Source organism: Euleptes europaea, chromosome 18, assembly GCF_029931775.1.
Source record: "Euleptes europaea isolate rEulEur1 chromosome 18, rEulEur1.hap1, whole genome shotgun sequence".
NCBI classification, from domain to species: domain Eukaryota; kingdom Metazoa; phylum Chordata; class Lepidosauria; order Squamata; family Sphaerodactylidae; genus Euleptes; species Euleptes europaea.
The window spans coordinates 20,025,149-20,051,124 of record NC_079329.1 but is presented as its reverse complement, the minus strand read 5'-3'; the positions used below and the strand labels follow the sequence as shown (position 1 = coordinate 20,051,124).

Here is a 25,976-nt window from a genome sequence, read left to right as displayed (position 1 = left end):
TTAATAAGTTAGATTTATTGTACTGAAAAGGCACTGGAATTCTTTTTGATAATTCATGTGGATATATTAGGTGGGAGCCAATCAGCTTTTCTGATGGTGAAAGAGGACTCGTGGTAATGGGTTTAAATTGCAGGCAGAGAGGTACTGGCTGGATATTAGGAAGATGTTTTTTACAGTAAAAGTTGTTCGACAGTGGAATCAGCTCCTTAGGGAGGTGGTGAGCTCCCCGTCATTGGCAGTCTTTAACCAGAGGCTGGTCAAACATTTACCAGGGATGCTCTAGGCTGACCCTGCATTGAACAGGGGTTGGACTAGATGGCCTGTATGGCCCCTTCCAACTCTATGATTCTATGACCACCCAAAACAGCTTTGCTGGGGAACATGGGACCTACATGGACAAAAGGCATGTGGGGAGGGGTGTTATAGTAAGGAGGGGAATTGGGAGAGATTGAGCTTTATCCAGCCTATTAAGATTTGAAATTGATTCTGTAAATGACAATTGAAATATATTTTAGATGTTGCAGAAATATAGTTTAATTCAAGGCAGAATATTTCTGTGACATAATATGTAACTTCTGTTGCAGTGTGGTGACTAAGCACTATCAGCATGTTTTGGTCTTGGCACTTGCCGTGAATGAGATCAATGACAATCCCAGGCTCTTGCCAAATGTCTCTCTGGGACTGCACGTCTATGATAGCTACTTGGACGCACGGATGACTTATCAGGCCATCCTGAAACTGCTGTCTGCTTGTCACAAAACTGTCCCCAACTACTGGTGCGATGGCCAGAAGTTGATGGCTGTTGTTGGCGGTCTGCATTCAGAAACTTCCATCCAGATAGCAACCATCCTGAGCATCTACATTATTCCACAGGTAGTTCATTGGACATAAAAGTTTCTCATGTCACCCCTTATTCTCTTTTCCATTATTTTTCCAGCAGCGGTCAGGTGTCTCAGAGATGGGGTCACCAATCTCCGGGTGGTGGCTGGAGATCTCCTGCTATTACAACTGATCCCCACTTGACAGAGATCAGTTCACCTGGAGAAAATGGCCGCTTTGGCCATTGGACTCCATGGCATTGAAGTCCCTCTCATCTCCAAACCCCACCCTCCTCAGGCTCCACCCCCAAATCTCCAGGTGTTTCCCAACCCAGAGCTGGCAACCCTATTCAGAGAGTAGAAACCAGGCAAACACACAAGGCCTGACTGATAAGGAGCAAACCCAGGCCAAAGAAGGAATGTCCTTTCTGGGGGTGGGTCAGATGCATTTTCAGAAGGTGCTAACAGTTACTTTCATTTGTATGTCAGGGGAGGACCATTGCTCAGGGATAGCCCACATGCTTTGTAACTACTGGCTTCAGCCCTTGCCATATCGAATCACACATGTCTTAAGCAACAAGGCTGAATCTTGAGAGAACCATTTGCCGACCTGCGTAGAGAATATTGCATTAAGGTCTTATTAAGATGGGTTCTGATTTAATTTAAGGCAGCTTTCTGTGTTCCAGCCAAGTGGAATTGGCCCAGATCTTCACACTGAAGTAAGAATGGCTTTGATTACTGGAAACTGAGGACTTCAGTGGGAGTGGGTGCCTCCCTAATGCTCATGGATCAGTAGGGTTGCCAGGTCCCTCTTCACCACCGCCAGGAGGTTTTTGGGGTGGAGCCTGAGGAGGGCGGGGTTTGGGGAGGGGAGGGACTTCAATGCCATAGAATCCAATTGCCAAAGCGGCTATTTTCTCCAGGTGAACTGATCTCTATTGGCTGGAGATCAGTTGAATTAGCAGGAGATCTCCAGCTAGCACCTGGAGGTTGGCAACCCTATGGATCAGAGTTCTAGCACATACATTGGAACATGGAAAGTGCTACAGGGAAAGGCAGGATCTTCCATAATTAATATGGAAAGTGAACATGTTAAACTTAGGGGGGGAAATCACACATTTCATTGTCAATGTTTACTGCTGCTTTTCTCTGTTAAGGATGCAATCCTAAGAAAGTAAGTCCCATTGAATTTAATGGGACTTACTTCTGAGTATACATGCTTACGATTGCCCTGAAAACGTATGAAGAGATCAAATCCATGATAACTTAACTGCCATGGTGATGCAAAACCTTTGGGATGGTTGAGAAAATATGTAGAGTTTGTACTGTTAGTAGCTTCAATGTATTTGTAAATGGCCTAAATTAGGGGTGTTAAACCTAAGACCCGGGGGCTGGATGCAACCCCTTGAGAGCTCTTATCCGGCCCGTAAACCAGCTGAGGCCCCTCTGCTGATCTGGGCTGTCAAGCCCACAACAGGCTTACCAGCCGAGGCAGCCACCCCCACCTCCAGGGTGTCATTGATCAAAGACTGTTAAATAAAAGAAAAAACTGTAAGAGTATTATTGTGTTAAGCATGTTTGTATTTTAAGTAAAAGAATGAAGTAAAAATTATCATTAATTGGCTTGGCCTGTGTCTTCTGTAAAGTTTGTATCTCTAGTGCCTGGCATTAAATTTTATGGTACACGTGGCCCAGCCCAACTAAGTGACATTTATATCATATCCGGCCCTCATAACAAATGAGTTCGACACCCCTGGCCTAAACCATAAGCCACAACAGGGTGAGGGTGGTATCAGCCGGGTGAAGGCACGGGATGTGTCTGGCTATTGCTTACACATCAGATAGCAAAATACAACCACTAGCTCATTTAGAAATATTTATAAGATGAACCTGCATTTTATTGAAGTAGACTTTAGGGAGCAGTAATTACCAGTCTGGAAATATTCAATTCAGACTCCTAAAAGAAAAAAAATGTGTTTTATTTTAGCTTCTCTATGGATCCTTTGCTGCTGTTCCAAATGGCATGACCCAGTCTGCTCCTTTCTACCAGATGGTTTCCAATGAAGCCCATCAGCATACTGGGATTGTCCATTTGCTTCTGCATTTCAAGTGGACGTGGGTTGGGGTTCTGGCTGTGGATGACGATTATGGGGAGGCGTTCGTGCAGTCTTTGCTGCCAAAGTTTTCCGAGAATGGCATCTGTTTTGCCTTCCTGGAAAGAACGCCCAAAGTGGCTTTTATTCCAGGCGCTTTTGAATTTATAGACCAGCTGAGGAAGGTGTCTTCAGTTTTGATCGGAAGTCAAACCAACGTGACGGTCATCTATGGCGATGTCCAGTCAGCCTTTGGACTACAGCTGATGCTGGCAGAGAATCAGTTCAATACCCGGATCCCCATCGACAAAGTGTGGATTACAACAGACCAGTGGGATTTGTCGTCAAACAACTTTTATAAAATGCTCGACATCCAGCTCTTCCATGGTGCCTTATCCTTCGCGGTTCACACAAACGAAGTGCTCGACTTTCATACGTTTGTTCGGCACAGAAATGTTGACTTGCTTAAGCGAGATGGTTTTATCAGGGAGTTCTGGGAACAGGCTTTTGGATGTCTATTTCCACAGCCTCACATGAACGAGAGGAGCGACAAAATGTGCAGTGGTGAAGAGAAGCTGGAGACCCTTCCAGGGCTGCTTTTTGAAATGAGCATGACGGGCCACAGCTACAGTGTCTACAATGCTGTCTATGCTGTGGCGCACGCTTTGCATGGGGTGTGCTCCCTCAGAGCCAAAGGCAAATCAACAGCGCATGAAGGCGGGATCCCGCTTAAGAATATTCAGCCGTGGCAGGTAAAGCCTCCTCAGAGATGCATCTCTATTAGGCCAGAGTTGTGTATGGAATCAGCATCGGGTTGCCAGGTCCCTCTTTGCCACTGGTGAGAGGTTTTTGGGGTGGAGCCTTACGAAGGCGGTGTTTGGGGAGGGGAGGGACTTCAGTGCCATTGAGTCCAATAGCCAAAGCGGCCTTTTTCTCCAGGGGAACTGATCTCTATCGGCTGGGTATCAGTTGTAATTAGGGTGGCCCTCTTCGCCACCGGTGGGAGATTTTGGGGGCAGAGCCTGAGGAGGGCGGGGTTTGGGGAGGGGAGGGACTTCAATGCCATAGCGGCCATTTTTCTCCAGGTAATCTGATCTCTATCGGCCGGAGATCAGTTGAATTAGCAGGAGGTGTCCTGCTACAACCTGGCAGTTGGCAACCCTAGTTGTAAGAGCAGGAGATCTCCAGCCACCACCTGGAGGTTCAAAGGAACAAAAAGAAACTATGTTGCATCAGCCAAGCTAACAACCACCTGGAGGTTGGAAACCATAAATCAGCAGCACATTCCATAGTTCAACAGTGGCTCCTCAAGTGGAAATTTATTCTGCTTGAGTATTTCCAGTGTTGTTTTCCCTACCTTTCCAGCAATTGAGGTTCTTCAAAGTGGTATCTGTTTGTGGGTTTTCTCTGCAGGGGACTCATGGTAGTGAAGTTCCGGAATGCCTCTTGTTGCTTTGCCTGGGCCAATGGAAGATGATCAGCATTTTATCTTACGGTTATGGCAACACTATCCCACACTAGATTAGCATTTGACTCATTAAAAATATTTTGTACACTGGCTGGTCAAATTTAGGTCAAATGTTCTCTAAGGTGGAACTGCCTCAGAAACCTCTTTTTGATGAGAGGCAGGATATAAATCTTCAAATAGGTTTGATATTTAGATAAATACATATATTTTGTAACTAATATAACCATAGCCCACTTTTCACACTAAAGGGGGCCAAAGCAGCTCACAACATTGTTTTTCTCTCTTCCATTTTATCCTCACCACACCAACTCTGTGAGGTAGCAGTAGAAAAGAGCAAGAGTCCAGTAGCATCTTAAAGACTAACAATTTTTTTGGCAGGGTATGAGCTTTTGTGAACCACAGTTCACTTCTTCAGCTGTGGTAGGTGAGGAGGTTCTTGAGATATGGAAACCACAAATAGAGTTCTCTATTTTGGATGTTATTTACAGTATGAATGTTTCTTTAAAAAATGTGTGTCCCATACCTCAGCCAGGAAACTGATTCTGTCCTTGAGGGAGAGAAAATTATGTTCTTCAAGGCCAGGTGTTTATAAACCTCTCTGTGAAGGGCCTAACACATAAGCTTTTGTTGGTTTTGTCCTAGCTCCACTATTTCCTGAAGAACATCTCCTTTAATAACACCATGGGGGACAGTGTCTTTTTCAGGAATGGAGAATTACAGTTTGGATTCGATATTATAAACTGGGTCACTTTCCCAAACCAGTCCTTCCAGAGAGTGAAAGTGGGAAGGATGGATCCGCTGGCTTCTCCAGGCCAAGAGTTCACTATTGATAAACAGAAGATCACCTGGCATAGCAGGTTCAAGCAGGTGAGATCCTCGGGTCATTTTTGAGCCCTCTGAAAGAAAAGAAAATGGATCCTAATAGCTTTTAAAGAAATTTCATTGGATTGTTCCATTGAGTAGTGGCAGATATCTGTAAAGCAGGGTTTGGTTTTACCAGTGTGAAATCTAATAGCTGTGGCTCGGCGCTGGACGAGACAGTGGTAAAGCATCCGCTTTGCATGCAGAAGGTCGGTAGTTGAATCCCTAACATCTCCAGTCAAAATGGTCAGGTAGCCAGTGAGAAAGACCTCACCCAACAGCCACTTCCAGTCAGAGTAAACAATACCGACCATGATAGACCATTGATCTGTCTCAGTATAAGGCAGTTTCTAGTGTGTTCATAGGCCTGTGTTGTGCATTTTACAGTCGAAATGCTCTCCTCTGTCTCATTGTCCCATAGCAACATGTTGACCACCAGCAAGAGAAATGAAATGTCTGAAAAAATATATATCCCTCAAACACTAGATTTACGCTGCTCAAGATCAATGGATCAAGGAGCTTCTAAGGGATAAAGGAAATGTTTTCCCTACCTTTCCAGCAATTGAGGTTCTTCAAAGTGGTATCTGTTTGTGGGTTTTCTCTGCAGAGGACTTTTGGTGGTGAAGTCCCAGAATGCCTCTTGTTGCTTTGCCTGGGTCAATGGAAGATGATCAGCATTTCATTTTACGGTTATGGGAACACTATCCCACACTGGATTAGCATTCGACTCATTAAAAATATTTTGTACACTGGTCAAATATTGATCAAATATTGGTCTCCTCTGTTTCATTATCCTATAGCAACATGTTGACCACCAGCCAGAGAGATGAAATGTCTGAAAAAAAAATATCCCTCAAACACTAGATTTACACTGCTCAAGATCAATGGATCTAATAGCTGTGGCGCAGTAGTAAAGCATCGGCTTTGCATTCAGAAGGTCTGTAGTTGAATCCCTAACATCTCCAGTTAAAATGGTCAGGCAGCTAGTGAGAAAGACCTCACCGACAACCACTTCCAGTCAGAGTAAACAATACTGACCATGATATACCAATGATCTGACTCAGTATAAGGTAGTTTCTAGTATGTTCATAGGCCTGTGTTGTGCATTTTACAGTCGAAATGCTCTCCTCTGTTCCATTATCCCATAGCAACATGTTGACCACCAGCCAGAGAGATGAAATGTCTGAAAATATATATCCCTCAAACACTAGATTTACGCTAGATTTACACTAGATTTGCTCAAGATCAATGGATCTAATAGCTGATGACCACCAGCCAGTGAGATGAAATGTCTGAAAATATATGTATTTGGATGCAAAACACTCTTGTCATTTTCATTATGGTCAGATGGTGCCCCGTTCTGTGTGTACGAATAGTTGCCATGCTGGTTTTAGCAGAAAAGTGCAGGAAGGGAAGCCGTTTTGCTGTTTTGACTGTGCTCCGTGCTCAGGATGGAAGATTTCTGCTCAGGAAGGTAGGAAACTAATTGCTGGATCCTTTGCACTACAGAGATGTCATGAATGATGGGTTGCAACAATGATATTGAACGTCAAACAGCAATGTAGGATTTCACAGTGATGTAGCAGGATAGCCAGAGGCTAATTATACAAACAACATAATGACCCAATGCATTTACAGAAAGTTATACTAATATTTATTACTTCTGAATACTACCCTTCCTCCAAAGATCTTGGTAGCATACATTCCATTTCCCCCACCCCAGTTTGATCCTCACTACAACCTTGTGAGGCAGCAACATTGGCATTGCTGTTACAAAGGTCCTTTCCCAGGTGAACACATGAAGACCCTGCTGGATCAGACCCATGGTCCATCTAGTCCAGTTTCCCACAGTGGCCAACTTGATGCCCTAGAAGATCACAAACTTCCCCTGTTGTCACCCTCCTAAGCAACTGGTATTTGGAAGATTTCTGCCTCTGAACATGGAGTCCCAGTGGCTGGTAGCTCTGTAGGAAACTGTCCTCCATGGTTTTGCCTCATTCCCTTTGAAACCCATAGTCACCTACAGGATTTCTGCAGAGCATGTGGCACACATTAAAATATATTGGGGAGTCAACAGCCATACCTTATCTTTTCAGACATGAATGATTGTGACGAGTGCCCAGAACATCAGTATCCAAACCAGGACCAAACCCAATGTATCCCCAAAAATCTAAGCTTCCTGTCTTATGAAGAACCACTGGGAACAGTTTTGGTCACTTTGGCCCTTGCCTTTGCTCTGATGACCACGGTGGTACTAGGGATTTTCATAAAGCACCAGGAGACACCTATCGTCAGAGCCAATAATCAGAGTCTCAGCTACACTCTCCTCATCTCTCTCCTGCTCGGCTTCCTCTCCTCCTTGCTCTTCATTGGGCAGCCAGGGAAGGCGGCCTGCATTCTCCGCCAGATGACTTTCAGCCTCGTATTCTCCTTGGCTCTTTCTTGCATCTTGGCAAAAACAATCACTGTCATCCTGGCTTTTGTGGCCACCCAGCCAGGAACCAGGATAAGGAAATGGGTAGGGAGACAAATGGCAAATGGTATTGTTGTCATTGGCTCTTTTATTCAAATTTGCATTTGTGCTGTGTGGCTGGGAATCTTGCCTCCGTTCCCACATCTCGACTTAAGCTCAGTCCCTGGAGAAATGGTAGCCACATGTAACGAAGGGTCTATCCTCATGTTTTGTTCTGCAATGAGTTACATGGGCTTTCTGGCCCTTGTAAGCTTGACTGTGGCTTTCCTAGCCAGGAAGTTGCCCGGCAGCTTCAATGAAGCCAAGCTGATCACTTTCAGCATGGTGGTTTTTTGCAGCGTTTGGGTCTCCTTTGTCCCAACTTACCTGAGCACTAAGGGGAAAAACATGGCGGCTGTGGAGATCTTCTCTATCCTGGCCTCCAGTGGAGGGGTCCTGGTCTGCTTTTTTTCTCCCAAATGCTTCATTATTTTAGTAAGACCTGATCTGAACAATAGGGAGAATCTGATTAAAAAAGGAAATCCCAAAAGAAATGTATAATTTGACCATAATTGTATAATTTGAGAGCCAGCGTGGTGTAGTGGTTGAGAGCTGTAGACTCTAATCTGGAGAACCGGGTTTGATTCCCCACTCCTCCACATGAGCGGTGGACTCTAATCTGGTGAACTGGGTTGGTTTCCCCACTCCTGCACATGAGGCCAGCTGGGTGACTTTGGGCTAGTCACAGTTCATTTTGAACTCTCGCAGCCTCACCTACCTCACAAGGTGTCTGTTGTGGGGAGAGGAAGGGAAGGAGATTGTATGCCACTTTGATTATTCTTAAAAAATAGAGAAAATCGGCATATAAAAACCAACTCTTCTACTTCTTCAGATGGGTAGTTTTTGTTTGTTTGTTTCCTTACTGGAAAAGCATAGTAATTAAAAATACTGTGCTATTATATAGTGTGCTGTAGCATAACCTTATGCCTGTGTTGAAGGACCAAATTGTTCTATACAGCCAGAGTTCTGTACAGTGTGAATTAAGCTTGGCCTGTACTGTAAATGTGGACCTTAGTGAATAAAAGCTGCATTAATTGTAGGAAAGTTGCTAACTACTATCAAAGCACCCTTTGAATTTATTCATTCTTTTTGGACGTACATAAAACTTCTTAGTTGTTTATAAATTAATCCATCTTCAGTGATCTCAATGATCTCCTTGTGCACCACAAAACTTACCTCACAGCAGCTAACCCAAAGACTAAACACTCGCTACCTGTAGAATACCTGGAAACTGAGGGGAAGGTTTATAATTCAATACGAACCTAGATCCCAAAAATCTTAGAAGGCTGTGTGCATCCCCTCAGTAGGAATTAAAAAAAAAAGGCTTGTCACATAAAGATAAAAGAAACATAAAATTGTCTTCTAAGGGCATGGCATTTCTATGTTCATCTTAATTCCTTCTTAGTGTAGTTGGCTGTGGAAGCAGATATGAATATGGGCATGAAAACAAGGACTAAAGTGCCTAACTTGATTTGATTGTATCATTCCTTTAATGGAACTGTTAACTGTACTCAGAAGTAGTTTTCAAACATATCCATGTGTATCTCTATTGACAATGGGCAGGGGGAATCAAGGTTTCGGTTGTGTTTAGATAAACAAGGACTTCTCAGGACCTACTCTGACCCAGTGCTAGAGTTGGATGGAACCTCCTTAAAGGATGACTCTGCCGCACCAGAGAACTGAGGGGTGCTGGTTCCCCCAGAAAGAAGCCCCAAGCCACTAGGAGGAACCTCCTATGGAGGATAGGAACTAAGAGTCCCTGACACTGGCAGTCTTCAAGCAGCGGCTGGACAAACACTTGTCAGGGATGCTGTAGGCTGATCCTGCATTGAGCAGGGGGTTGGACTAGATGGCCTGTATGGCTCCTTCCAACTCTCAGATTCTATAACTGGATCTGCCCACCTCTGAAATTCTCAGAATCACCTCTAGGATCCCATGAACAGAGATAACTAAACAGAGGCCCAGATCTGAAGGCAGAGCATATGTCAGGCGTCCTATCACATGAGTCCACTCTACTCAAGAGGAGACAATTTTGCTCTGAGGCTTTCCAGAATTCAGGTCCTACAGCTGGAACAGTGGGTTGATGAGGAACAATAAGGACATCAGTTGCAGCCAAACCATTGGTGGTACAATGGTTCCCTGAAACTAGTTCTTGTCCCAAGTCTGGGCAGTGCCAGTTATACCTATTTCACCCTAGTTCTGCTTCCCAGCTTTCAGATCCTGTCCCGTCACCAATGCGACTGATCCTTGTGGCCCCACCAGCCAGTAAGTTGCTCCCCGATTGTTGGGGCTCTATGGTATTTCTGGCACAGAAAGGGGATGGAACCCTTCTGTTGGAGGAAAGAACGCTTTCTCCAATGAACTCCTTCTTCCACCAAAAAGAAGTCTTCTTCCAGTGGGAAATTCCTTACTAAGAGCCAAACTAGATGTTGCTTTGTCTCCAGGTTCTCTCTCAGGGTCGTTTTGACATACGCCTGCGCTTGCACGTGCCCTTCAGTTTCCCATGCCCGTTCTCTCCTGTGCTCCTGATGGTCTAGATGTTCCCAGCTGTTTGACTGTACATGTATGTGTTCGGCAAAAGACCATCGACTCTTTATTACAGCCATGTTACGATCTTCGTTTGCTTCTGCTTCGTGGTTTCAAGTCATTTCTTAATGCACGCCACTAGGTAGTGACGATTAGCTTGTTCTCTAAAGCAGAACCCTCCACCCCTCCACACACACACTTCAACAGGTACTGGGGGTGAAGCTTCTGAAGTCTATTATTGCCAGTGCAGTTAAACAAAAAGAGAGAACACCATAGCTGCCCTTCCTCTCTTGCATTAAAAATGCATGTTTTAAAAGTGCATACTGAATCATGCACTTTCAATCCACTTTCAATGCACTTTAACGATCGTTTGTAAGTGGATTTTGTCATTTCGCACAGTAAAATCCAGCTGAAAAGTGCATTGCAAGTGGATTGAAAGTGCATTATTCTCATTAGTTTTTGGTCATATCACTATTAGTTTTTGGTCATATTACTGGTAATGCTAAAATTTTCTCCTGTAAATCAGGTAGCTGCTTTGATTGAACAATCGCATTGAATAGCATGGCAATGTAATCTGATTTGCATTTTATTTTCTGTCCTTTTAAATTGTATTGCTGATATCCCTATTTTCCCCCCTTTTCCTTTTGTATTCCCTTTATACAGAAAAAAATAATAAAAAAAGAAAGTGCATTATTCTGCATGTGTGAAAGCGCCCTGATTCTGCCTATCATTGTATTTCCAGTTATGGCATTCACCATGCTCCCCCTCAAAGGAGGGGTTTGGCAGAGAGCAGGAGGCATTTGAACTTTTCTTCCTTCGCAGTTTTACTGTGCGAATCCCCCTACTTCACAGCTGGTATTGCCCCATTGGAGAATCCCCCAGTGCATAGTCGGGCAAGTGTTCATATGAATATGTATAAAACAGCCTTATCCTGAGTAAGCTGGAATTGTTATTGTCTGCTGTAACTGTCCGTACCGCTTCAGAGTCTCGGGAAAAAACAAAGACTCTTCCCTGCTACCTGATTGGTAGGGTTGCCAGGTCTCTCTTCGCCACCAGCGGGAGATTTTTGGGGCGGAGCCTGAAGAGGGCAGGGTTTGGGGAGGGGAGGGACTTCAATGCCATTGTGTTCAGTTGCCAAAGCGGCCATTTTTCTCCAGGTGATCTGATCTCTATTGGCTGGAGATCAGTTGTATTAGCAGGAGATCTCCTGCTACTACCTGGCAGTTCCAGAAAAAAGGGCTCTGTGCTGTGTAGTACGAAGAAGACAAAAACAGCACAAATTTCCAATGCAATTAAATATATTAAGTGCAAAAGGTGTACAGTGAAAACACATACAACAAACAATACACAAAATACAAAGGATCAAAAAGATAAGGTAAGTACTAAATGTTGCTGCTTATCAATAACTTGACAATTTCTTTTACAGAGTTCAAACTTCCAGGTAAGGTGCAATTGTCCAAAAGTTTTAAGGACATATGAACAACTAGACAGCTGGAAAAGATGAAGATGGAAGTGTCGTCTAGATCGTTATTCATGTTTCGCCAAGGCTTCATCAGCTGATCAATTTCTCAATAAGAATTCTATACAAATATATGACCATAATAGGTGCAATTCCAACTGCCCAAGGGCTTAATGATGAATCAATGTAATGTTACCTGGAGATGCCCATATTAAATGCCAATAACATGGACACCTGAGAGGACATTGAAAACTCTCATGTCTTTCACACAAACATCACAACACACAAGCGAAACTAAAAAGGTATGCAATCCTTCCCTGGAAAAGGTGGAAACGATTTTCCCTCAGCAGTGGGAAAGTGAATTTACTCAGTGGGCCAAACAGAAAATGTTTTGCTCAGAAAACACCACTGTGTGGCCATGGTCAGTCATGGCATGAAACAGTGACCAACAGATGCACCCTTTCAGCCTCAACCCTGGCAAGTATTTGGAAGGGAGTCCTGCACAGAATACCAGGGTTGTGACTCAGAGGCATGCAATGGAAAACCTCCTCTGAACATCTCTTGCCTTGAAAACCTAATGGGGTCATCATAAGTCAGCCGTGACTTGACCTCCGAGGAATACCAGGATCATGACTTGGAGGCAGGCAATGGCAAACCACCTCTGAATATCTCTTGCCTTGAAAACCCTACAGGGTCGCCATAAGTCAGCTGTGACTTGATGGCAAAAAAAACCCAACCTATTTGACAAGAGAGAAAAACAACTACACAAAGATGGCAGAACTGATTTTTAACACAAGGGAGTGTTAAAGAGTGGCCGTGCTCATTTGAGATGGATGTAGTACAGCCAGTTTAGGACTCTACCACCTCATCCCACCTCTTGCTCACCCATTTGGTGGCAACTGAAATTTTTCTGGACTTGCATATGGCGTCCTTCTTGCATCACATATGAAAATCAGGAGTCTAGCAATGCATAAGGAATTTGTTAGGTCCAGGAATTTTTGCAATAAAAACTAGCGCCAAGGGGCCGTGCAGGCTCGCTTGCTTCCAGATGCCTCCCACTGCTAAAAGCCTCGAGCGAACAATGGCATTCAGCTGTCAAGCAATCATGAATCACCTCATGGACATGAGAGTAGGACCTCCTACAGGTCGGAGCCATCAGCTGTCAAGTTAGGAGTCAAGATCTTGGGACTGAGGCTGTTACCGCACTTGTATTCCCAGCAATGTATTAAGAGTTTGAAAATGTTATAAAAAATACTGTTCACACTTTGGCCGCTTTAGCTGTGAAGACGTCTTCCAACCATTTATAAGCCGTGGTATCCAAAAACCCTCTTAAAGCGATGTTTTTTATAACATTTTCAAACTCTTAATACATCACTGGGAATACAAAGTGGGGTAACCCCTTGAGACAAGTTTTGGTGCCCTTTTGAAAAGGTATGCTTTTGAAAAAGGAAACTTTGCAAGAACTGGGGCTGAGTCTCAGTGGTAGAACATCTTGGCATGTAGGAGGACCCAGGTTCAATCCCTGGCATCTCCAGTTAAAGGGACTAGGCAAGCAGGTGATGTGAAAGACCTCAGTCTGAGACCCCGGAAAGCCGCTGCTGGTCTGAGTAGACAATACTGATTTTGATAGACCAAGGGTCTGATTCATTATAAGGCAGCTTCATGTGTACATGTATTCATGTGATCCACAAAGCTGAGGTAGATGCAATGCAAAGTGAGACCAGTTCAAAGTGGAGCATTCAGAGACCAAGAGCTGTACCCAAGTAGCTTGTCAAGATAAAACAGGTCCCTGAAAACGTGGGCAAAACACAGGGAAATGCAGGGGGAGAGCGAGGCAATCTCTGACTGTCGGAAACAGCATGCATAACCCAAACAAAGACCCAAAGTCCTCGAGGAGGGTGACCACGAGTGAAACAGCCATGCATAAAAGGCCCCTGAGTTACCAAGTTAGGCTGTGGTTTAGAAATCTGGATTTGGGGTGTGCCACTGGACAGCGTCCCACAGCCTTCGGTGAGCATATGGAACAATAGCAGTTCTTGTGTGGAAAAACCCGGGTAGGGCAGAGAGAAACAGAATTCCAAATGTCCATTTATCACTTTCACCTGCTGAATGGGGAATCTGGCTGGCTTGGGACATGGTATGTAGGGGCCCAGTTTCTTTTCATTATTATTATTCTGTCCAGTTTCTGAAGAGGTGATATATTAGTTTCTGGTACATCGAGTGACTTGCCTTTTACAAGCAAGAAAGACTTCTCTTTTTACTCCCTTTTTTGTTTTCTGACCTATAAACCAGTGAAGCGGGAAGGCATTGATTTCCCTCACCTTACTCTTGTGGATCGCAAAAACCTCCCGCCAGTGGCAAAGAGGGACCTGGCAACCCTATGCGTAGTGTAGGGTTGCCAACCTCCAGGTACTAGCTTGAGATCTCCTGCTATTATAACTGATCTCCAGCCAAAAGAGATCAGTTCACCTGGAGAAAATGGCCGCTTGGTCAATTGGACTCTAAGAAGGACGTGACATTATATGACTCTCAGCCCTGAATTGTTCCAGGACATGAGAGTGGCTTTGGTGGACCAGACCAGTGGTCCATCTAGTCCTATTTCATCCAATGGCCAACCACTTGCCCCTGGAGGGCCACAAATAGGGTTGCCAGCTCTGGGTTGGGAAATACCTGGAGATTTTTGGGGAGTGGAGCCTGGGGAGGGTGGGGTTTGGGGAGGGGAGGGACCTCAACAGTGTATACTGCCATAGAATCCACCTGCCAAAGCAGCCGTTTTATCCAGTTGAACTGATTCCTGTTACCTGGAGATGGGTTGTAATGGTGGAAGATCTCCAGCCACCACCAGGAGGTTGGCAACCCTAGCCACAAAAGAGGGCATAGAAGCTAAGGCCTTTCCTTGATGTTGCCTTAGAGCATGAGCATTCAGTTTCACTGCATGTGAATGTGGCTAGTAGCCACTGATGGACCTCTCCTCCACAAATCTGTCCAATCCCCTTTTAAAGTAGGGTTGGCAGCTCCAGGTTGGAAAATACCTGGAGATTTTGGAGGTGCAGCCTGAGGAGGGCAGGGTTTGGAGAGGGACTTCAGTGCCATAGAGTCCAGTTGCCAAAGCGGCCATTTTCTCCAGGGGGAACTGATCCCTGTCGCACGGAGATCAGTTGTAATAGTGGGAGATCTTTAGCCATCACCTGGAGGTTGGCAACCCTATTTTAAAGCCATCTAAGATGGGGGGTTTCAGGTAGCCAGCTCAAGCTTGACTCAGCCTTCCATCCTTCCGAGGTCGATGAAATGAGTACCCAGCTTGCTGGAGGTAAAGGGAAGATGACTGGGGAAGGCACTGGCAAACCACTCCGTAAACAAAGTCTGCCTTGGAAACGTCGGGGTGTGACATCACCCCAGGGGTCAGGAATGACCCGGTGCTTGCACAGGGGACCTTTACCTTTTAAGATGGGGGGGGGCATCACTATGTCCACTGGCAGTGAATCCCAGAATTTTGTTCGGTGAAGAAGTTCTTCCTTCTGTCTGTTCTCAGTCCATTGCCTGTTGGCCCATGGCTCATTATGGGAGGTTGTTCTGGGACCTGGCTAGAGAAAGACTTGTAATCGCTTTTATGTGAATTTTGGGATCGCAGTCCATTTCATTATTCCCCCCGTGGTCACCAGTCTGTGGTGACCTGGCAGCATCTGGAGCCCAGGGCAGGGAGCCAGAACAACCTGGCAGGAGAGGAGAGAGAGAAAAGAGATTTCTTTGCTGCTGTTCCTCCAGGAGGTAGCGATGCCCCGTTTGGTTGGCAAGGTAATGAAGGGAGAGGCCAAACGGAGATTATATAGCAAGGGGCAACTGGCATCTTTTCACAGATTTGCCACTCTGCGGAGGAGAGATGCTTACCTTCCAGGCCTTCCTTATATTTGGTTGCTGTCTCCTCCCTTGCCTTGCGGCTGGGAACGGTAACACTGATTTTATCTCTTTATTTAGCTATCCTGTCTTTGGGGCATCCAAGGAATAAGACCAGAAGCGGTGGTTTAAAGGATGGCAAGGGTTGTAGTACTGAAGAAAGTCAGAGCCAGCTTTAAATGATGTTTGGTGGGACAAATTGATATTAGCAGTTTAGAAACTCTTGAGGGGAGGGAGCAGGCAGACGACATTGTATGGATGCTCTCACTACAGTTTGGGAGCTGGGGTGGAGGAGAAGAAGAAGAAGAGTTGTTTTTTAATATGCCGACTTTCTCTACCACTTAAAGAAGAATCAAACCGACTTACAATCACCTTCCCCTCCCCACAACAGACACCCTGTGAGGTAGGGGGGGCTGAGAGAGCTCTAAGAGAGCTGTGACTAGCCCAAGGTCCCCCAGCTGGTTTCATGAGTAGGAGTGGGGAAACAAATCCAGATTAGCCTCCGCCGCTCATCTGGAGGAGTGGGGAATCAAACCCGGTTCTCCAGATCAGACTCCACTGCTCCAAACCACTGCTCCTAACCACTACACCACTCTGGCTCTCAAAGTGGAGCAAATTGTCTCTGTGGAAGCAGTCATAGACGAACAGATAGTCCCCTTTCTCAACCAAATGACTGACTGGCAGAATTCCATCTCCTTTGACCAGCTGCTGGATCTTAGATGAGCTTTTATTGATTTCCTCCTCTCTTTTTAGATACCTCAGCTTGTGTCTTCCCCTTTGTTTTCGATGGGAGACGCTACTCTTCATGCACCATGGACGGAATGATGGATGAGAAGCTGTGGTGTGCCACAACCGGCAATTATGATAAGGACAACAAGTGGAAACACTGTTCTCTTGAAGGTGAGAAAGGCAGAATTGTGCCAGAAAAATCTCTTCTAGACAATGAGTCACCTTGTCATGTAGGGTGAGTTAGCCGATAGATGGAGAGCAATACTGGACCCATTTCATCCACGGCTAGCGTGAGTAGATAGTCACTATCCTTTGCTGATTCTGCAAGCAAGCAGGCTTTCAAAAAAGTTATAAATGCAGTCTTAGGCCATTTATTCTTGGTAATTAGCCACACGTTCCAGGCTGAAGTGGCCTGCATCTTTTTTTGAGTTCTTGAACATGTGAAGCTGCCTTATACTGAACCAGACCCTTGGTCCATCAAAGTCAGTATTGTCTACTCAGCCCGGCAGCAGCCCTCCCGGGTCTCAGGCAGAGGTCTTTCACATCACCTACTCGCCTAGTCCCTTTAACTGGAGATGCTGGGAATTGAACCTGGGACTTTCTGTATGCCAAGCAGATGATCTACCACTGAGCCACAGCCCCTCCCCATTATTCATGATTAATCCTCACTTCAGAAGTCACCTGGAAGCCAGGGCGCACTTGCCTCGCATTTCTAGGGAGCCCTTTTATTGCGACCTTTTAATTTTGTTCCGGCCCTGCCGCGAAGCAGCCAAATCGCCTATCATTTCCCAACCCAGAATTGACAACCCTACCACCTAGTGACCAGTTGCTCACCTATATTTCTCTCCAACATTGTCTCCTCACTGTGGTTCCCCCCGCTCCACGTTTTCAGAATACGGAGGCAATTCCAATGGCAAACCCTGCATTTTCCCCTTTGTGTACAAGAACCGGGTGTTCTTCACATGTACGGATGAGAGCAAAGCAAAGGGAAGATTCTGGTGTTCTACCACAATCAACTTTGACCTGGAGCCTCAGTGGAGCTACTGTGCTGACATCCGTAAGGAAAAAAGTGGGGGCTTGGTGGTGGTGGTTACCTGAAATGTGTTATAAAGACAGGGATGGGAAAAATGTTTCTTCAGGATTAAAAATGTTGCTCGTGCCCCACTTCTCTGAATAGTGGTAAAATCCAGGGGAAAAAAACTACTGGAAGTAGCTCCTGTTGGAAGAAGACAGGGCACCAGGGTTGCCTGCTCTAGGTTGGAAATCACTTGGAGATTTTGGGGGTGGAGCCTGGGGAGAGGGGAGGGACTTCAATGCCATAGAGTCCAATGGCCAAAGCGGCCATTTGCTCCAATTGAACCGATTATCACCTGGAGATCAGTTGTAATAGAGGGAGATCTCCAGCCACTACCTGGAAGTTGGCAACCCTACCAGGCACTGGAAAGGAACTAAAGGTTTCTGTTATTGTGCCAAAAATGGCTACTGACCTCAGCTGCCGGATGTGGTAAATGCCAACAGTGAAGTACCTCTAGTGAGACATCAGTTTGATATATGTCTTGCTTTTAATTACAACGTGAATCAGAGTTTCAGGATAAGAGTGCCAAAATTGTACTAAAAATTAGTATTATGAGTAAAGATACTTGATATTACAACTCTGCAAGCCCATTACTTGTAAATCAGGGAAACGCAACTTTCCAAGGATGTTTTCCACACTTCCGGTTGCAATCTAGAACCTGCCATAGCTTTTGTTTTATTCATTTATATCCCACCTTTCCCCCCAGTGGGGACCCAAAGCAGTCTGCTTAGTTCTCCCTCCTCCTTGTCCATTTTATCCTTCCAACGAGAACCCTGTGAGGGAGATTATGCTGGGAGAGTGTCCCTGTCCCAAGGCCACCTGGTGAGCTTCCATGGAAGAGTGGGGATTCAAACCCGGGTCTCTCAGATTCAAGTCTGACACTCTAACCAACCACTGTTTCCAGGGTTGTAGGAGATGGGACTGAAATCCTGCTCACATGCATGTTCCTTGTCTGACGACTTCAACTTTGATTATGTGTTGATGTTCAGATCAAATAGCATAAAAAGAGCTTTCTTGGTCCATAGTTGCTCTACATTCCAATGGAAACAATTCACTGGTTCAGCTGGTATGCCAAGCCACATTTGGAGTTTGTGACTGGCTAGGCAGGTGTACAGAGTAAATTTAAGCACGGAAGAGGCCAGGCGTGTACATAATTACATTTTGAAGTGACTATGATGCCCTGAAATCCAAGCCCAACTCTCTATCCACTGGGGTACTTTGTTCACCCTACGGATTGTACCAATATTCTCTGAGGAACAGTCTGTCTCTGCCTCTCCATTCTCCGTCCAGGACTAGATGCAAATCCCAAGGGGCCTTGTGTCTTTCCTTTCCGCTACAACGGCACTTCCTACTCCTCATGCACAACAGACGGGATTCCTAACAAGAAGCCGTGGTGTTCTCTCACCAGCAACTATGATGAGGACTTGAAGTGGACATACTGTGAGCCCTCAGGTAGGAAGAATGAGAGGAACAGGAGAAAGCTTGGTGGTGGACAACAGCCGTTCCAGAACCAGCGTAGATTCCTGAGGGACCAAATGTAATGTGGTGGTATTGGTTCCATGTGTTTTAAACAAGTGGTAGGTGCATGATCTGTGGGAAGAGTCCAGTTTTAACAGGAAAGAGGGTGTGTGGGGGGAGAGGCCATGGATTCTCCCTGTACTTACCTCTCCACATCCCCTTTGTTCACGAGTCCTATGTCCAGCTGAGCCATATTTGTGTATTGGAGGTAGACTGAGGAGAAAAGCAAAAAGCGATCAGAGAACATGGCAGAAAGGTTTTGGACTTTCCACCCATGCTTGCTTTTGCTGTTAAAATACCGTTGCTCTCTTTTCCTAGGTGATTGGAGCGATTCAGTGTTTAAATCAGTGGTTCCCAACCTTTTTTTGACCAGGGACCGCTAGGACTTTTTTGTTCGGTGCAGGGACCCCAAGGTTCAAAATAAAAATTCCGAGAATTTGAAAATAAACTTTAATCATAACTGTTAGTTAAACATTAAACTTAGAATAATATTTGAATATATATTTTTATAATAGAGAACTTTTAATTGAAAATATTAATTTATTATGGGTTTATAACTTTGTTTCGCGGACCTTAATTTAGTTCTCGCGGACCCCTGGGGGTCCACGGACCCCCGGTTGGGAACCAGTGGTTTAAATATACAGAACAAGCACTGGCTTACCTAGTCTGGCCGTTAAGACATTTCCAGATAGTTCAAATTTATACAAGGGAGATGCCCGTCAAAAGGAAGAGCCAAGACAGATTGTTATTTTTCCCACTGTTATATATTGTCTGTTATTAGTCTCAGTTCCCCTCACTGCTGTTATCTATTCTTGTTTCTGTTATGATTTATATCTATACACCATTTATACGGGAAAAAAACATAAAAAATGTATTCATTTTAATGGGGAAAATTCAGTGCAGGAAAAGAATAATCTGGTGCAAAAATAAAGATTCACAAGTTCTTTTCACAAAAGAAAGAAGCAAAATCAAAACAGGAATTTACAAAGTGACCATAGAAAGATCGGCCACACTATACACTGGAAATGCAGACCAAGGTCAAGTCACAAGATGTATGAAAAAATTGATATCCAGTCCCCTTTTACGTATTAAATATTTTTATTAGTTATATTTCTAAAAATGTTAGTCTGAAGCATGTTGTAAAAATCCCCATTGTGTTTTGAGAATCTTCCTTCAAGGGGAAGTATTAAAACCAGACAATATATCTTTTCACAAGGAAATGCAAAATTGAAACGGCAATTTTCAAATCAGCTGCAGAAAGAAGGGCCACACGGTGTGTGTGTGTGTAAAGTGCCGGCAAGTCGCAGCCGACTTATGGTGACCCCTTTTGGGGGGTTACCATGTGTGTGTGTGTAAAGTGTGTGTAAAGTGCCGTCAAGTCGCAGCCGACTTATGGTCACCCCTTTTTGGGGTTTTCATGGCAAGAGACTACCAGAGGTGGTTTGCCAGTGCCTTCCTCTGCACAGCAACCCTGGACTTCCTTGGTGGTCTCCCATCCAAATACTAACCAGGGCTGTCCCTGCTTAGCTTTTGAGATCTGGCGAGATCAGGCTAGCCAGGGCCATCCAGGTCAGGGCTGGGGCCACACTAGGCACTGGAAAAATAGACCAAGGTCAAACCACAAAAGAAACAAAAAAATAATATCAAATTCCCTTTTACTTATTAAACATTTCTATGAACTTTATTAAAATAATATTAGCCAGAAGTATATTGTAAAAATCCCCAAAGTTTTTTTAAATCTTCCTCAATAATTATTATTAACATCTCCTTTGATATAAGGGCGAAGCAAAATCGAAACAGGAAGTGTTGAAATAACGACAGAAAGAACGGCCATGCTAGACACTGGAAAAGTAGACCAAGTCACACAAGGTATGAAAAAAAAAACCCAATATCAAATCTCCTTTTATGTATTAAATATTTTTATTAGTGTTATTTCTAAAAAAACAGTGTTAGTCTGTTAGTAAAAATCCCCATTGTGTTTTGAGAATCTTCCTTCAAGAGGCAGTATTAAAACTAGACAATATGTCTTTTTCACACGGCAATGCAAAATTGAAACGGCAATTTTCAACTCAACTACATAAAGAAGGGCCACGCTAGCCACTGGAAAAGTAGACCAAGGTAGCTAAAAAGGCAAATGTGGTCTTGGGCTGCATCAACAGAAGTATAGTGTCTAGATCACGCGAAGTGATGGTATCGCTTTACTCTGCTCTGGTTAGACCTCACCTAGAGTACTGTGTTCAGTTTTGGGCACCACAATTTAAGAAAGATGTAGACAAGCTGGAATGTGTCCAGAGGAGGGCAACAAAGATGGTGAGGGGTCTGGAGACCAAGTCCTATGAGGAAAGGTTGAAGGAGCTGGGTATGTTTAGCCTGAAGAGGAGAAGACTGAGAGGGGATATGATAACCATCTTCAAGTACTTGAGGGGTTGTCATATAGAGGATGGTGCTGAGTTGTTTTCTGTTGCCCAAGAAGGCCGGACCAGAACCAACGGGTTGAAATTAAATCAAAATAGTTTCCATCTAGACATTAGGAAGAATTTTCTAACAGTTAGAGCAGTTCCTCAGTGGAACAGGCTTCCTCAGGAGGTGGTAAGCTCTCCTTCCATGGAGGTTTTTAAGAAGAGGTTAGATGGCCATCTGTCAGCAATGCTGATTCTGTGACCTTAGGCAGATGATGAGAGGGAGGGCAACTTGGGCATCTTCTGGTCAATAGGGGTGTGTGTGTGTGGGGGAGGTAGTTGTGAAATTCCTTCCTTGTTCAGGGGTTTGGACTAGATGACCCTGGTGGTCCCTTCCGACTCTATGATTCTATGATTCAAGCCACAAAAGAAACAAAAAAAATTAATATCAAAACACCTTTTACTTACTCAATATTTCTGCGAACTTTATTAACATAATATAGCCAGAAGTATGTTGTAAAAAACCCCAAAGTGCTTTTGAAAATCTTCCTCAATAATTATTATTAATATCTCCTTTGATATAAGGGAGAAGCAAAATCGAAACGGGAAGTTTTGAAATAACGACAGAAAGAACGGCCACGCTAGACACTGGAAAAGTAGACCAAGTCACACAAGGTATGAAAAAAACAATATCAAATCTCCTTTTATGTATTAAATATTTTTTACTAATTTTGTTTGTTAAAGTAATTTTAGTCAGAAGCATGATATAAAAATCCCCATTGTGTCTTGAAAATCTTCCTCCAAAGGACACTATTAAAATCAGACAATATCTTTTTTCACAAGTGAAAAGAAAAACTGAAACGGGATTTTTCAAACCGACTACAGAAAGAGGGGCCATACCAACCACCGGAAAAGTCGACCAAGGTCAAACCACCAAAGGTTTGGAGAAGTTCATATGAAATACCTGTTTATGTCTTAAATATTTTTCTTAACATCATTTTATTTATTAAAATATTTTTGTCAGAAGCATGTCGTAAAAATCCTCATTGTATTTGAACACCTTCCTCAAGGGACATTATTAGAAATCAGACAATATGTTTTCCTCACAAGGGAGAAGCAGATTGGAAGCATGGATTTTCAAAGTGCTGACAGAACGAGGGTCTACACTAAATGCTGGAAACGTCATCCCATGTCCAGGTATAGCCTGTATGAAAAATGAATATAAAATTCCCTTTTACTTATTAAACATTTCTGTGAACTTTATTAAAATAATATTAGCAGTATGTTGTAAAAAATCCCCAAAGTGTTTTGAAAATCTTCCTCAAGAATCATTAAAATCTGGCCATCCCCTTTTACACTAGGGGGAAGCAAAATCAAACTAGGGATATTCAAATCAACCAGAAGAGCAGCCACACTTAGGGTTTCCAACCTCCAGGTGGTGACTGGAGATGTCCCGCTATTACAGCTGATCTCCAGGTGAAAGAGATCAGTTCACTTGGAGATAATTGGCCGCTTTGGCAATTGGACTCTATGACACTGAAGTCCCTCTTCTCTCCAAACCCCACCTTCTCACGTTCCACCCCCCCCCCAAATCTCCAGGTATTTCCCAACCTGGAGCTGGCAACCCAAGCCACACTAGACACTGAAAAAGTAGACTAAGGTCAAACCACAAAAGGTTTTACTTATTAAATATTTCTGTGAATGTTATTCCCAGTAGTATTGCACATAAGTATGCAAAGTGTTTTTGAAAATCTTCTTCAAGGGCCATTATTAAAATCAGACCATTTCCTTTTACACAAGGGAGAAGCAAAACTGAACTTGAGATTCTTGAATCAACAACAGAAAGAGGGGTCACCCTGGATGCTGGAAAAGTAGACCAAGACCAAACCACAAAAGGTATGAAAAATTTGATATTAAATACCCTTTTATTTATTAAACATTTCAGTTAATTTGATTTATGAAAATATATTTAGTCGGAAGAACATTAAAAAAAAGTTATTTTGGAAAAAGTCTCCTCCAGGGCACATTTGGAGAATCAAACAGTCTCCTTCTTGTACATGACAGGAGGTGTGTCTCCTTGTTTAGGTTTAAAAGAAATAAGCAACCTTCTCAATTTGGTTTCATCCTAGAATCATAGAATCATAGAGTTGGAAGTGGCCACCAGGGTCATCTAGTCCAACTCCCTGCACAATGCAGGAAATTTACAACTACCCCTCCACCCCCAGTGACCCCTAATCCATGCTCAGAAGATGGCAACAAAACCCTCCAGGATCCCTGGCCAATCTGGCCTGGAGGAAAATTGCTTCCTGACCCCAAAGTGGCGATCGGCATTACCCCGGGCATGCAAGAAAGGGCCACGAGAGCCACGCATGGACACAACCCTTCCTGCCCTCCTTCTCAGGACCTGCCTACGTTCACAGAATCCTCATCTGCTTCCTCCCTAGTCTTTGTATAATTACACAAAAATGCTACATGTTACCTTTTTTTCTATGTTTGTTTTATATAACCTTTTTTTAGTTCTGCAGATGAAGCCTCAAGCACTGCTTTATCAAGGAGAAGAAGAGTGCGGGAAGGGGAGGAAACGTTACCTCTTTCTTCCCCTACTGTTGGAAAATGCCACACTTTGGCTGCCTTTCCTTTGACTAGGAAAAGATGTCAGATGCTTTTATTTTCTTTCCTCAGCTGGGATAAAAGCTGCTCAGGGTGGATTTTTCCAGCAGTTAAATAGCAAGAGGTCCTGACCTGGATGGCCCAGGCTAGCCTGATCTCGTCAGATCTCAGAAGCTAAGCAGGGTCAGCCCTGGTTAGTATTTGGATGAGAGACCACCAAGGAAGTCCAGGGTTGCTGTGCAGAGGAAGGCACTGGCAAACCACCTCTGTTAGTCTCTCTTGCCATGAAAACCCCAAAAGGGGTCGCCATAAGTCCGCTGCGACTTGAAGGCACTTTACACACACAAGCCATCCTACCCTTACATGGATAGCCCCAGGCTAGCCTGATCTCATCAGATCTCAGAAGCTAAGCAGGGTCAGCCCTGGTTAGTATTTGGATGAGAGACCACCAAGGAAGTCCAGGGTTGCTGCGCAGAGGAAGGCACTGGCAAACCACCTCTGTTAGTCTCTTGCCATGAAACCCCCCAAAAGGGGTCGCCATAAGTCGGCTGCGACTCAACAGCACTTTACACACACACAAACAGCAAGAGAGGAAAAGGTTTTTAATTTCTCTCCCCACCCCAGCTGTTGTTCTTAGGGTTGCCAACCTCCAGGTACTAGCTGGAGATCTCCTACTATTACAACTGATCTCCAGCTGATAGACAATCAGTTCACCTGGAAAAAATGGCCGCTTTGGCAACTGGACTCTATGGCATTAAAGTCCCTCCCCAAACCCCGCCCTCCTCAGGCTCCGCTCCAAAAACCTCCCGCTGGTTGCGAAGAGGGATCTGGCAACCCTAGCAGTTCTTAATGAAACAATCCCAGGTGCTCCGTTTGCAAAAGTAAGTTACAAACATTTGATCCCTGTGCAGTTCAGAGTGGAACTAGCTCCTGCCACTCCTTGCTTGTTTCTCCCTTCTTTCCAGTGATGTTTCCCTGTCCCCGCTAGCCAGTGAATTGAGGCAGGGGGCAGGGAAACATGTCGTGTGACGATGATATCACATCACGCGATGTGTTGTATTACAGGCTATTTGGACAAAGGATGAAGCTGCTTTCTGTTCCATGTAATGTCCAGAAGGGGAAGATGTAAGCCTCTCTGATAGAGATCCCACTGTGTGTTTCAAAGAAATTCCCAGCTGATTTTTTTTTGCTTCTTTTGCAGCATCTGTTATTTGTTTATGTATTTATAGGGCCCGATGAGAGTATGGACAGTCCACCTTGTGCCTTCCCCTTCATCTACAAGGGCAAGCCTTATTGGAGCTGCACCACAGATGGGTGGGATGATGGGACGTTCTGGTGTGCCACCACTAGAAATTATGATGCTGACAGGAAGTGGAAGTTTTGCCAAGTCTCAGGTAAGGGTGGAGAAAGGGGAGGCTGTGCCTCAGTGGTAGAGTGCCCGCGTTGCAGGCAGAAGGTCTCAGGTTCATTCCCCAGCATCTCCAGTTAAAAAAAAGATCTGTTCATAAGTGATCTGAAAGAACTCTTCTTGAGACCCTGGAGAACAGCTGCCAGTCAGAGTAGGCAATACTGACCCTGATAGATCAAGGGTCTGACTCAGAAGAAGGGGGTTTTGTGTGTGTTCAAAGAGAGGAGATAGAAATGAAGCCCCCGCCCCTCCAGAAGATTCATGCCCTGACATCAGAAAATATATTTTGAGTTAAAATTGGGTTAAAATTACTCCATTGATAAAAGATGGCACAATTACCATCATCTGTCCTTTCTCCTTTGCTGACCTTTATGCCAGGAACTGGCTTCCAGAGCACCTGTGAAATGTTACCTCTTTTAATTCTTTCAAATTGTTTTTCAAAACCCACATTTCCCATGAATCCTTTGGCACAATCCCCTTAATCTCTATCCTCTATTCCTCACCCCCCCCAAAGTACCAATTGGAGAGAAAATGTCTGGGCAGCTCATAACCAGCAAAGTGTCACTTTCCCAAGAAGTTGTGTGGGGTGTTGGTGTCACGCTGTAG

At 44.4% G+C, this 25,976-nt stretch overlaps 1 protein-coding gene across 1 annotated transcript; it reads left to right on the top strand.

The window, feature by feature from the left end:
- Positions 1 to 642: 642 nt before the first annotated feature.
- LOC130490792 (uncharacterized) lies at positions 643 to 25,976 on the top strand. Its single transcript, XM_056864599.1, has 8 exons — positions 643 to 873; positions 5,022 to 5,246; positions 6,588 to 6,714; positions 16,385 to 16,531; positions 17,253 to 17,417; positions 18,726 to 18,887; positions 25,192 to 25,356; positions 25,885 to 25,976. Exons 1-8 carry the CDS (start codon positions 715 to 717, stop codon positions 25,974 to 25,976), a joined length of 1,242 nt encoding a protein of 413 aa, XP_056720577.1. The 5' UTR covers positions 643 to 714.